General features: G+C 40.0%; 1 protein-coding gene across 1 annotated transcript in view; it reads right to left on the reverse strand.

The window, feature by feature from the left end:
* Positions 1-14439, reverse strand: part of LOC137186578 (interleukin-1 receptor accessory protein-like) — a 37755-nt gene that overhangs the window by 7563 nt on the left and 15753 nt on the right. The window contains exons 4-10 of the mRNA XM_067595616.1: positions 13589-13784; positions 11482-11565; positions 6978-7200; positions 5687-5855; positions 5531-5602; positions 4443-4569; positions 2719-2867 (exon numbers count right to left, since the gene is read on the reverse strand). Coding sequence (XP_067451717.1) covers positions 2719-2867; positions 4443-4569; positions 5531-5602; positions 5687-5855; positions 6978-7200; positions 11482-11565; positions 13589-13784 — 1020 coding nt within the window. The remainder of the gene's footprint in view (positions 1-2718; positions 2868-4442; positions 4570-5530; positions 5603-5686; positions 5856-6977; positions 7201-11481; positions 11566-13588; positions 13785-14439) is intronic.

Consider the following 14439-nt stretch of genomic DNA (forward strand, 5'->3'; position numbering starts at 1 on the left):
GGCAAAATGACTGTATTTGTATTTATTTATTTTATTCATTATGTTAGAACGTGTTGCAGGCTGTGGTTGGAGGACGGAGCAGGTTGTCAGATTTGTGCCCCTTGTAGATCAATACTTTTGCACATCTGTCGCAACTAACAAAGTCCAGTTTGTTTCCATCTTCTTCAGTAACAACTGGGGAATTTGTCCAAATGTCAGACTTGCCTTGCTTTGCTTTTGTGTTGTAATGAGTTAATCTACTTTTATTCATTAATTACCTCGTAATAACCAGGGAACCACCTCCTAAAAGGAAATCTTTAATGTCTTTGTCAGTTGATCAGTCTCATAACTGTAAGTTCTTTTGAAAACAGTGACCTCCATCTGCTCAAAGAAACCATGACGACGACTTCTTAAGATAAATGACATTTATTAATAGCTAAACGTCTTCAGGATACACTCATAAGAAAGCAATTAAAAATTTAAACAATTCGAACTAGTGGCTGAAAGTGTGTGACTCGAGGCTAACGTATAGCAACGGGGAATGCTACGGAAAGCTAACGTACTTCTCTAAAGAAATTATCTTCTTATTTTAACATTATTCAACATCAACCCTTGATCACAAAAAGGCATTTTCTGCCTACTGGATTGAAGATTTATAGCTGCAGAGATGTCGGTCGGTCTGGTGTTGTGTTGGTTGAGCTGGAGTTCGCTGCAGTGTCGAGTCACCACGCTGTGGATGAGTCTTGTTTCAGACTGAGCCGTTAAAGAGTCTTTGTTGACGGCTGAGCTACCAGGCGACGGCGTGAAGAAGTGAGTCTCCGGGTTTAAGCGCCTGGCGGAGGGTTGTTTGTCCGTGTGACCGCCTCGCTTTGACAGCGGACAACCAGGGTCCAGTTGCGGCCACGCTGCCATCAGTAAGCTGGTATCTCGTTGAAGTGTCGCTGGCTTGTTCAGAGCAACGTGCCATTTTGAGTTTGAGGATTCAGGCTTTTTCTGGCTTCTTGTGATCTTAGTTTAACGCTGAAGTTCAATCTGACTACACTCAATGTTCATTCAGGATCGGGTAAGATTTCATGTGGCGTAACTTCAAAAGTAAAATACTGTGCATGAAAACAAATACAACAAAAACAAACTGAACTTGTGTTAATAAAAAATTAAAATATGCATATACTTGGTCTGTCTGACGTGGTTATCTGGCCGGGCTGACTTCACAACACTTACTCTCATCTCCCGCATGAGAAAACAATGCAGTGAACTTTTCTTTGCTTTTAGCTAGAATGAGAATTCAAATTAGCCTGATGTGGTTTGAAAGTTACTGTGTTAAGCTAACTAGCAGACTTGGCTACATCATCCAAATCTGTATTAATCACTGAGTGGATAAGTAGCTCAAAAGTGTAGCATAGCAATGCTAATGCTAACCGTTTCATGTAAGTGAATGAAAGATACTAAAACACTTAGCTTCGTAGTAGGTATAGTTCAATAAAAACAGATATGGTTGGTCTACTCTAGTCTGCTAGTTAGCTGATTAGTCAAGATAACTAGTAAACCACTGGGGTAATTGATAATAAGCTCAAAAGTTTTGAATAGAAAAGCTAAAGCTAACCGTTTCATGTAAGTGAATGGAAGATGCTAAAACGATTAGCATCATACTCCGGGAGGTATAGTTAAATAAAAACACAGATTTGGGTGGTTCAACCTGTTTTGCTAGTTAGTGGATTAGTCAAGCTTTCTAACCAAGTAGGGTCCATTTGATAGATTTGGTGTTTTATTCAATATCAGCAAAACGTTTTAGTGAATGAATAGAAAATAAAACGGAACTTGAGCTGAAAGTGAGCTGTCAATAAAAAATTAAAATATGCATATACTTGGTCTGTCTGTGCTGGATGGGATATGTATAGCCTGATTCTATTGAGTCTCTCTCAGGTGGCCCTGATCGGGTGATTGAGGGGAGGGCCTATGAAGAGGGTTGGTCTCTCTCTTTTCAAGCAGCAGTTTGGTTCTTGTGTTAGTTCTGTTATGTTTTAGTTTTGCCTTTGTTAGTTTCTTGGTTTGGTTGGTGAGTCCGGTAGTCCTCTTTTCGTGGCTTTATTTCTGTCAGGTTTAGTTGTTATGTGGATTTAGGGTTAGAGGGGAGAGCTCAGATCCTACAGCCCTTTGTGGGCTGGTCTGGGTGTCTCCTCTTCTTTTTGGACGGCTCACTGGCTTTTGTTGTTTGGTTGTTGTTTTTCATTACTAAAGTTGCTTAATCATTGTGAAATCCTGACTCTTAATTATGTTGTGGGCGAGGGTCGTAACATGGTCGAAAAAGGAAAGAAAAGAGACGTCTGAATAGGAGGAATGTCTTGTTTGTACTTGTTTGGACAAGAAACGCAGAGTTTTTGGTTCTTTTACACATTTTGTGCCAAAACTTTGATAAATACTTATTTTCTTTGTTTGGGACTCTAAAGATGCGGCTGATACTCTGACCTGCAATTTGGAAACTAGCGCCCTAGTTTTTAAGGTTATGCACATAATCACACTTCAGAGTCACTATCTCTGAATACTCTGAATATTGCAAACTATTCAGAAAAACAGTTCAGCTTCCTATCAACATTGTCAGTGGCAGTATACTGTCAAACCATTCACCTGGAAGTTTTCTTTAAGGACTTTCTGGTGTGCAAAACGGAGTGGATGTTAAAATTAGTTTGACGTTGCGGTACAGAGATTAATAAACAGATTTATCGAGTTATTGTCTCTCACCCTCCTCCTGCAGCTTAGCTGCACGAGTGTCGAAGCCTCTGGCGTTCCTCACGGAGCAATTGTACTCTCTGTTCAAATCTTCAGACTGGAAGTCCTTGATCACCAGCTCGCTCACCTCAATCCGGTCCCCATAGTAATAACTCACCTGCCTGCAACCAGATACACAAACAACCATTTATTAAAAAGGTCAAACATAGACCGACTGAATAAATCCTGTATGTTTGACCCTGAATTTCCCCTGCAGAGACCTGCTGAGCTCTGTTTGATTTAAAGATGTTGTGGTGTATTTTCATTAAAAGTCATTGGTGTGCTTAAAGGCAATATTAAGCTATGCAGATTGATTTTATAAGTTTATAAGCAATAAGGGCTAGTGTGATACAATTTGTATTGGTGTAGTTATCATCTCATGAACCATATTTAATCACACTGTACGTATAGAGGCACGGTAGAAGAATCATAATCATACACTGGAGAAATTTGAGTGTGTTTGTATTACATGTCACTTTGCTTGGGTCTGCTAAAGTCTTCACCTTTCAAACATACTCTCTGGAGGAGATCAAGAAATAAGGGTGTAAAATGACTAGAATAACTTATAAAAAAAATAAGAGGCCAGAAGACAACTTGGCAATAATGGTGTAAAATGATTCCCAATACTTATATATAAAAATTGGATATAATCAGGTAGAATTGAATATGCCAGTACATATCCTCAAACACCTCAAAACCTATTTTGAAGAGTTTTGACCAACAACGAGTGACGGAGATAAAAGAAACATAATAATTGGTCAAAAATTAGGGAGGGCGGATGATAAGGTGTGACCTAAGCCGACCCAAGGACATAAAAACAATGAACCCCAAAGAACCTTTGGAGCGATTTGGTTCTTTGTAAAAGTGCTACTTGCTCCCCTTTTTTGCCGGCAATAAAAGAACACTTTGGTGCTTGGACCTCTGACTCCCTTTTTATTTTCAAGAGAGAGTTTTTTGCTCTGGTACCTTTTTCTGCTACAATTTGATACAAAAATGTATCCTGCCTGACAATCATACAGTTCACTGAGATGTTTGGGATTCACTGGTTTAACCTGTTTTGCTAGTTAGTGGATTAGTCAAGCTTTCTAACCAAGTAGGGTCCATTTGATAGATTTGGTATTTTATTCAATATCAGTAAAACGTTTTAGTGAATGAATAGAAAATAAAACGGAACTTGAGCTGAAAGTGAGCTGTCAATCAAACGTGATCTGGACACGCCCACACAGTCCTGAGAAATGGTTTGAGCAGCCAAATGAACTGTTTTTGAACTCAGTTTTCTAATAGTTATAAATGTTTATTTTCATTCAGATTCTTGTGAATGCTTAATGAGACATTCAACTTTGATATCATATATGCATTTTTATGATTTCAAGCCACATTTCCAAAGGCTTTAAGATTAAGAGGGTTTGTAAAAATGGATTTTATGATCATCTTGGCCTTAAGATGTTTTTGGGAAATGCAAAGCGCTCCGGGCTCCGGGCTCCGGGTGCCATTCAGCTCATACTTGCAGCCTTGTAGTCAGTCAGATGGAGGTGGGATCACGATCCACCGCAAACGAACCGAGACCACTTCCTCTTAAAGAGACATGATGCTGAAACTTTCTGTCCATACTGTCAGATTAACTTGTATCTTCTGTATCTAAACTACATCACCGTAATGTTTCAAACTGAAAACAAACAAACATGTTTTCTTTTCACCTGCTGGTATTGGAGAATCGACTGTCACCCAGTTGATCCACCGTCTTCCCATCGACCGTCCACCAGATGTCCCACGGTGAGACCAGGTGGGGGAACATCCCTTGGCACACCAGACGCGCCTCCATGTCTGAGGGAGAAAATAATAATAAAATCATGTGGGGTTTTTTTGTCCTGCTCTTCTCCTGGTACAGAAACGATACATTTAACAGCTATTTTTTTATCTTCCTGAAGATAAAATTGTTCATATTTAAGTCTTAAATCAAGTTTATTGAACTTGTCTCCGTTAAAAATAAGAATAAACGCATCAAAGAGTGAACGGGAGTGAAACATTAATCAGACTGGATGCAGGCTGGCGGCTGTAATCCTACTGTTCACTGACTCTCCAGTTTCATCAGCAGCATCATACAGCTTGTATGTGCATATATGTGTCAGCGTCCGTTCACGCTGTCAACAGCTTGTTCTGTTTTATGGGACGAGCTCCTGCGGACGCCGCCGCTCATTCTGTTCGCACGATTAACTTTCTGAATGTTGAATCTGGTCCGAGCCGCTCACAGGAAAAAACAAGTTTCAAACAAACAGAAGTTGTTGTTGGTGGAGGAGAAGCTGCATCTCCATCACAGCAGCTTCCTGTCCACAAACAGGCAGACAGACAGGCAGGCAGACAGACAGGCAGGCAGACAGGCAGACAGGCAGACAGGCAGACAGGCAGGCAGACAGGCAGGCAGACAGACAGGCAGACAGGCAGGCAGACAGGCAGGCAGACAGGCAGACAGGCAGACAGGCAGACAGCCAGGCAGACAGACAGGCAGACAGACAGACAGGCAGGCAGACAGGCAGGCAGACAGACAGACAGGCAGGCAGGCAGACAGGCAGACAGGCAGACAGGCAGACAGGCAGGCAGACAGGCAGACAGGCAGGCAGACAGACAGGCAGACAGACAGGCAGACAGGCAGGCAGATAGACAGGCAGACAGGCAGACAGGCAGACAGGCAGACAGACAGGCAGGCAGACAGACAGGCAGACAGGCAGACAGGCAGACAGACAGGCAGACAGACAGACAGGCAGGCAGACAGTCAGTGAAGACTCACTCTGTTTGACAGTGTAGATCTGGTCTGTAGTCGGGTTGAGGATGCTCGGCTGTTTGGGTAGAGATGATGGCTCTGACAGAATGAAACAGTGATATTATTAAACTGGATATAACAGTAATATTATTGTTGGTGTTGTCAGTGACGTTGTTGTCTCACGGACGGCGGTGACGTTGATGCTCCTGGTGAAGTTGAGTGTTTGGCCTCTTCGCTGGTAGCTGACTGTGCAGAAGTATAAACCCTGGTAGTGAACGTACATGACATACACGTGCAGCTTGTCTCCTTTCTGCTGCCGATCGCTGTTCCAGAACGGCGCCTCATTACAGTGCTGAAACACAAACACACATCACACATTACACACACACAGAGGTTTCTCATCAAAGCTTTATTATCATGTGACAGTAAACTGAATATCTTTGGGTTTTAGGCTGCTGATTGGACAAAACAAGCTATTTGAAGACGTCTTCTTGGACCCTTTTCATTTTATTCTGACATTTTACAAACCAAACAATTATCAAATTTAAGGGGCAGGTGTCTTAAAACAACAGTCAGGTGCCTTGATAGAAACAGAAAGATGTTTTCCTCACTGTAATCATTCACAGAACAAACTGATCAGTGAACTGTTTACTGCTTTAGAACCAGTTTAGTCTATTTATTCAGTTTGACATATGTATTAGAGGATTACAGGATACTGATACGCTTATTAAAATGAAGTGAATCCTACATGAAGGACGGCAGCAAACAGCTGCTTCACCACAATTCATTCATGAGCCAAGTAAGGTTTAGTTAGACCAAGAACCCGTTGATACTTTGAATGCACATCTATACTGATTCTCACACATCAGCATCTACTGTGAAGCTTCCTGCTGGTTTTCATTTATATTTAGAAGGACAGTAGTTTTATTTCTTTTGTTGTTGGATTATAAACGCCATGAGGAATTTGTTTGTTTGTTTGTTTGAAGTACAGGGTTAGGGTTATGGTTAGGGTTATGGTTAGGGTTATGGTTAGGGTTATGGTTAGGGTTATGGGTTAGGGTCTGAACGACTTCCTGGTATCCTGCAAATGAACAAACTAAAACTAAACTAAGACACTAAAAAACTCCACAAATGTTAAGAACATTTTGACTCTCTTCCTGTAGGAATCTTTACATGTTTCTGATCTGTTTTAAGTGTTAATAGCTGCGAAAGAACCAAAAAACCCTGTAAGATATCTACTTGATTTGACTCATTTGGACGCTGAAGTTTCATATTAGCTTCAGATAAACTTTTAAATACATTTTGTCCTCCATCACTTCCATTGTAAGGTCATTATGAAAGGATCTTCTAATGGTCAGTATGAAGAGGAGGAATGATTACAGCAAGAAAAACAGGTTTCACTGTTCGTTGTCCTTTAATCAAAAAAAGAAAAAATAGTAACTGACAATTAATTGATACTGAAAGTAAACCTTACATTTTCTGTAAAATGGTACCAGGTGACGGTCGGCTTGTCTTCGGACATCTTGGAGGCTTCCTGCAGGTCTGGACAGTCAAGTATCCCCCCTTCCTGCAGCGGGATGTTCATCTGACTGGCTGCCACGGCGGCAACAGGTGTGTCACAGTTGGCGCCCTGCAACACCTCGTCAGGCCGAAGCACCTTCAGACGCATGGCGATCTTACTGCAGGATGACTTGTTACTGCGAGACAAAGAGAGACCAGCGAAAACAGTGAAAACTGCAGCAAAGCACTCTGGGACTTGTAGTCAACTTCTCTCTAGAGTATCATGGACACAGTTTGTAATGTTTACTGATGATTCAACCAGGAGAACAGAATAACAGAAAGATCACAATGAAGAGAAAAAGCCTGAGAGATTTGAGGAGAAAATGAAGAAACTCTCCTACAGCGTGTTGGAAAACAGGAGGAAACAGCACATTATGAAAGAGAGCAGAGGAAATTTAAAAAAAATGAGATAAAAAAAAAAAGAAGAATCTAGGTCAACAAACCACAGACCAACAACAAGAACCCACTTGATGCCTTGTTGGGCTTTTATCTCTGAAATGTCCCAGTTTGTAAGATGGTAAATAAAGTGTTTTGCTAAGTTTACCGTAAGTTAGAAATTTAAAAGATGTGCTCATTTCCTGTGTAAAAACAATGAAAAGTTTAGACACAGTTTGGTCCATATTGTGCTTGAAGGTATGAAGAGATTTGAGAAATGTGTGTAAGCAACTGTGAAAACTAAAGATTTTGAGGTCAGAGAACGTTTAAAACTTTATTCACCGAGAACACGAATACAAGGAATCTGTATCGGTGTCAGAACAGCAAAATGAAGACATAAGACGCAAAATAAGATCGAGAGAGATAAAGAAAGAGCTTAACTAAAGGTAGACAACAGGCCCTGATCATGTGACGCTGTTGTTTGTGTGTGTGTGTTGTTGAGAGAGGAACCAGGAAGTGACATCTGACCACACAGGAACATCAAACTAGATCACACTGAAGCAGGCGGTTCAGATCCAGCTGCAGCATCGCTGTGGTCAGCAGTGTCGGTGGTACTAACCTCTATAAACAGACAACTGCATATGAATACACAATCTGTGAGCACGAGACGAGGTTTTGGGACCGGAAGCGTTCTGGTTTCCATTTCCGTTCAGCGTTTTTCTACATGAACATGCTTCGGTCGCATGGTGGTCGTAGACATCGTCTCTCAACTCCGACTTCATTCTCACATCTCGAGTTGCTAATCAGATTGTAACTGATGACCGGCGCACAGAAGAGGAAGTCTCGGCCCGGATATCCGTTATTGGAGGTTGCCCGCAGAGGCTAAACCATCGTCAGACGCTAGCTGATGGGTTGCAGTGGTAGTTAACAGTACTGCTGTACTGACGGTAAGCTGAAGTACATATGTACCAATATCCAGTTTTCATGCTACAATCATTGTGGCCAAAAATATCACAGTAAACGGTTTTATCATGATAAAAATCAAACTTTCCTGAAATACTATGATAAAGTAAAATTACTTAACAAACCATGATCACCTTGGATCAAACCGAACAGTGAATTGTATGTTGCAAAACCCTGAACATTAACTGACTAAAACTAAACTAAAACGCTAAAAACAGCACAAACAGAAGCAGGTTTAAAGTTTTAATACAGTTTCACCGTCTTTCTTGTAGAATCTCAAACTGTAACTGATCAGCTGGACTCATTTAACCGTAAACTAGCTGCAGTTCAGTAGGAGGACGAGGTGACGCTCCTGTAGCAACAGTAGACAGACTGGTCAGACTGGTTCTCTGGTCCTGCTGTGTCTCTGTTTGACTCATAAAAAGGTTTTTTCTAGTGGTTTATCAAACTGCTAATACAGACAGACGAGCTGCTCTGTGTTCTTCTGTCTACTCTGTAGTAAACTGTATAGCAGCACATCTCCAGTCTGAAGTCAACAGTGTGGAAGAAGTACTCCGATCCTTTACTTTAGTACCAGTAACACCAGTCTCTGTTTTATATCGCTGTAAAGTGATTATTTTGGAGTTTAATCGGATGAAACAAGACGTCAGCTTGGACTTTTGTTGATTCTACTCTTTTATATGTTTTTCTCTACTTTCTGACTTTCGGGAGAAAATGATCAATCAGCTGAGAGAACAACCGGCAGATTAATTGATAGTGAAAATCATTAGCTGGCGTTGAAGTGGGACTTTGCTGATACAACTCAGACTGTCGGTGAAACTGTTGTGAAACCAGTTGTTCTCATCGACAACTCAAAAGAAAAGTGAAAACAAGCTTGTGCACATGCAGCCAGATCAACAGCGGTTAAGATTAATACAACTAATTTGATAAAAACACTGTGTCTGCATATTTCAGTCTTCAGTTATGAGCCTACAGAGCAGTGATGAGACTGAACCTGCAGACCTGCAGACCTTCACTCAGGAAATGAACTGATCTTGTTTGCGGAGAGTCAAATGCAGGTTTGGAGCGTCGCCAGCTGACTGCTCATATCTGAACTCCCAAATCTCCATTTGTCTAATCCTCAGAGCAGCAGCAGCAGATCTTTAAGACGCTCTCAGAGACACTTTAGCTGATTAATTGTCAAGCAGCCAAGACGGAGGATCGAACCTGAGAGCAGCAACTGATTTTATCTGAAGAATCTTCACGTCTGATCTCTGAGCTGCAGGATGGACTGTGAGTGTGATCAATGAGTGTGATCGGTGTGAACTTTAACATCAGGATCCTCTTTTTTTAAAAGCACTTCTTTATCACAAGTGAACAAGAATCTGTCTGATTCTCTTTTGACGACACTGCTGATCCTGGTCTCCTCTGAAACTTGTCTAAAATTACTTTGTTTTGTCTACATTAGACACCTAAAACTATAATTTTTCATAGATTAATGAACACTTACACATAGAAACTGTTGTAGTTTGCTTATTTGAAAACCTACTTTGACATACACTGTTGAATTTATAATGTTACAGCAGTTAACTGAGCCTTCATAGTTTGAATTCTTGCTTGTTTTAGGGCTGCTGTTAGGGGAAAAAAGAGGAGATTCTGAGAATAAAGTTAAAATATTTTAAGAAAAAGGTTGTAATTTCAAGAGTAAAGTCAAGAGTGAATCTTCCTCATTCAGACCGACACACTGAACCAGTTTGGGTCAGACGGTTCGAAGGCTTCCCAGTGAGAAACCAGCAGCTGTGAGCTTTTCTCTCAGCATCACATGGAAATACTCAAGTAAAGTACAAGTACCTCAATACGGTACTCAAGTACAGTGCTTGAGTAAACGTACTCAGTTACTTTCCACCACTGTGGATCAAACATTCCCAAATTGGTAAATAAGGAGGAACTGGAGGTGACGGAGCCTGTATACTGGTCAGAGGAGAGTGACATCACACAAACATGTCTTTTGCACATAGACAGTATAAAAATATGGACGTAGTTACCGTGACCATCTTGGCAGTGCGTGACGCTGCCTAACTCCCGGCCAATCAAAAATGGGCAAAGAGGCGGGCCGAACGGCTGAAACAAGCCACCTAGCGACTGGCGGACCTGTCACTCAAAGCAGCCATGTCCTTCATTATGCAGAACTTTACGACTTAATAAAACCGTGTAGTAGATATTGTAGGAACTTTATTCTCATAATATAATGACTTTTTTTCTGAAAAAATATTTCAACTTTATTATCAAAATCTTTGATTTTTTTAATACTCATAGTTGTCATATCTGCTAGATTAATATAAATCTACAATCTGTTTTGTCATCATGTCACAACCAAACCTACACTGGTGCGTTAACCAGAATGGTTTAGTTATGGAGCCTTAAAAGGAAAGGTTCACTCTTCAAGTCTGAAAACAATGAGTCAGATGAAAGACAACACACACACACCACCTGTTTGTCTCTTGTGTTGCAGGGAACAAATTCCCCCCCAGATCCGATTCCAAAGAAAGAAGTAAATTCCTGCACTGACATATCACCTCCCCACCGATTTAATAAAAAGAGTTTCAGTCAGAAGGACATGACTCACTGCTCAAAGCTTAAGTATTGTATGTTTGACGGTTCAGGGAATCTTGAATGAACAAGCTGTTCTATGTGATCATAGACAAACCTCCAACACAGCTGTGGACTATCATGCAATTATGTGTTTAAGCCCTGTGGTGAGGGTTATGGGGTGATATATGTGTGTGTGTGGGAATTGACTGACGCGTCACTTCTCTACAGATTAATCAAGTGGTTTTCTTCCAAAGTTCCTGTTTTGAAGTGAAATTTCCCCCTTCGTGTTAATATCTGACCACTGAAGAGAAGCAAGGAGAGAAGGGATCTATTGATGCTCAGTATGAAGAGGATGAACACAACACATGAACAAAACATGACATTAAATATTAATGCAACTGGTTAAATATGAACATAATTCACAGGAGGTGAATTTCCAGTGAATAAAAGTTGATAAAACAGTCGATGTAGAAGACTGTCTGGGACTGTCTGTGAGCCCTGCGTCTTACCGTAGCATACAGATGTACTGTCCGGTGTCGGCGGCGGCGGCCGGCTGCAGCCACAGTCTGTCTCTGTCTTTGCTGATCCGCGAGCTGCAGAGAGGATCACCAACATAAATCAGATACGATTCAATTACAACGACATTAGAACAAACTCTAATGATGCTAATCGAGCCGCTCGTCTCCAAAACCTAATACATCCAGTCTGGAGGGGAAATCGTTAGCGTGCACTTCATCAGTCTGATGACCCCCCCAAACCCCGCCTCCACCCCCCCCGGTCTCCTGTCAATCATTAGAGGTTCAACATTAACATCTCCTCGTCTACAGCTGAGTATAAATAACTAAATTATCCAGTAAGATGGAAAACATCTGTCCCACAATGCACCACTCTCACAGCACTAAGAGTCTACAGTCATATAAATCATAAATATCCCCCTTATTTATCATTTATAACCAATATATACAGTTAATAAATGGTTTATTACACTAGATAATGTAGTTATAAGCAGATATAAGTGTTTATTAATGTTCAGTATTTGTCATGAAGACATATTTTATATTATTACAGCAGCAAACACAGGAGTTATTGATTAATACATTAACACATAAACACGTATATCTGCTGACAGCTACATTTTCATGACATTTAATAACTCTTTATATTCTGATAATTCACGATAAAAACGGGGACTTAAAGTAAAGTGTAACCACAAATATATTACAATATTTTCAGCATCTTTAATCTTTTATCACTCGTGGTTTTAGTTTCGTTTTCTTTTCTTTTACCTTCTTCCTGTGGGCATCATTATATTTTCTAACGCTTTAATTTTAATATGTATTGATTATTCATGAGTGCTTTTGTTGTGTTTTGTTTATAAATGTGTAGACAATGTTTTTAAAAAGTGCTACATAAATAAGGCTATTATTTATTTATTATTTAATAAATCAAACCAAAAGCTAAATATAAATTCAGCATGCTAACATGCTAACAATGCTAACATTGCCTGATATCACTCAGTACTCCCTGTTCAATAATTTACTCAATAGTGAGAAGTAATAATTCTCACTAATCATCAATATTTTGTGTCGTCACTGTCAGCTGTAGAACTTTAATCAAATGTGAGCAGAAATAATTTACACGCTCAGATTCAGTAACTATTCATACATGATGGAGGTTAAATATAGTGAACTATAGACTAGAGGTCTACATGGGTCCACTTGGATCTGAGGAACCGAGACCTGGCCCGGGACCTGAGTCGGACATGATCCAAATTTGACTTTTTATCAGGTCGGGTCTCCTCAACATGTCTGACAGCTGACTGGTCACAATCGCCGAGTGTTTGGAGATGAGAGCAGAACATAAAATGTGAAGTAAAGAGAAAATTCTGTGTGTTCTTTGTTTTCATGAGGAACAAGTTAGAGGAAAAAAGAGAAGAAGGAGGTGAAACCAGCTGACATATCAACTGTTTAATCCTGTTATATTCAAATAGTCGACAAATATGAGAAAAAAAGTTCTGACATGCTGTTAAGTGAATTTTGGATATTTTAAATTGGATTCACAGATATGAAATGTATTAAATTTATATATATATATATATGTACATGTTCAACATCTTAGTGTAGTGTATCAGCATGCTAACACTTGCTAATTAGCACTAAACACAAAGTACAGCTGAGGCTGATGGGAATCTTATTCATTTTGCAGTTATTGCTCATAAACCAAAGTACTGGACCTGATGATGGTGCTGCATGAAAAGTCAGAATATCACCAAAGTTATTACGGTTCATTCTGAGAGGAACATGAATTTCATGGCAATCTATCAAACTTTTATGAGATATTTCAATCTGGACAAAGAGGTTGGTGGACTCGGCTAATAAAAACTGTGAACTCACATCTTTATACAGAATTAATCTTCTAACAGTCATTGAACAGTTTTACTGCAAAAGTGGTTTTATGATCCTTTAAAAAGCAAAATGAGAAGAGCAGCAGTTTGAAGTTAGTCAGTAAGAAGGTAATAAAGGTATCTGAGTATGTGGACAGCTGAATGTTAGTGAAACATGTTCATTAATCTGCTGCAGGGATTAGTGAGGTCACACATCAGCTGTACAGGACTACCTGGATGTGATTGGCTGCTCCAGGTCATGGCCGTCGGGGAGGCGGTACCAGAAGAGGTTGTGTCCGGCGCTCTGGGTGGAGGAGTAGTTGTAGACGGAGGGATGAGAGAACAGAGGACAGGAGAGCCAACCGGCCTCCCCATCCAGGATGGAGACCGCCCCCTCACTGGACTCCCCCCAGTCATAACACATGGGCTCTGAGACGGAGAGACGTTAAAGGAAAAGTTCAACAACAGAGCCGCCATCTGTCCGAACCTCGAGACAAGTCCACTTTATGCTAATCACAACCAGAAGCAGTATAAATGTGACTTTAACGTATTCTAGCTTTGAGGATAAAACGTCTAATATTACAATAGTTTTGGTTTGGTTTTATTTTTTCATAAATAAACCTAAAAATGACACATTTTTCCACATGTTCACCTGGAAAACTAACAAACAACCCAATGAAGTGTCTCAAAAAAGCTTCCAGAGGATGTAGGGGGATAAATTCTGGTCGACAAAATTATAAATTGTTATTTTAAAGAAGTATATAGTTGTATTGTTTTGTTTGTACCAGTTTGTTTTTTCAATAAATTTCAATAAATACTGTAAATAAGAACACACAGATTCAAAAGAAAAACATAAAACATGGACATGCAGAAACACAAAACAAAGAAACAAAACTGTAAACAGCACATAAAATACAGTTTTTTGCATAAAATTGAAGCAAGAAACAGGATAAAAACACTAAAAGTTTTTGTGTTATTCTCTGTGTCTGAAACACAGCTTCACAATCTTTCTGGACTTTTTTAGAAGCAGTATAAATGTGTTATTTTTATCTACTCTAAAAATGGTGTATTTGAATATTTCTGC

This window comes from Thunnus thynnus, chromosome 7 (assembly GCF_963924715.1).
Source record: "Thunnus thynnus chromosome 7, fThuThy2.1, whole genome shotgun sequence".
NCBI lineage: Eukaryota > Metazoa > Chordata > Actinopteri > Scombriformes > Scombridae > Thunnus > Thunnus thynnus.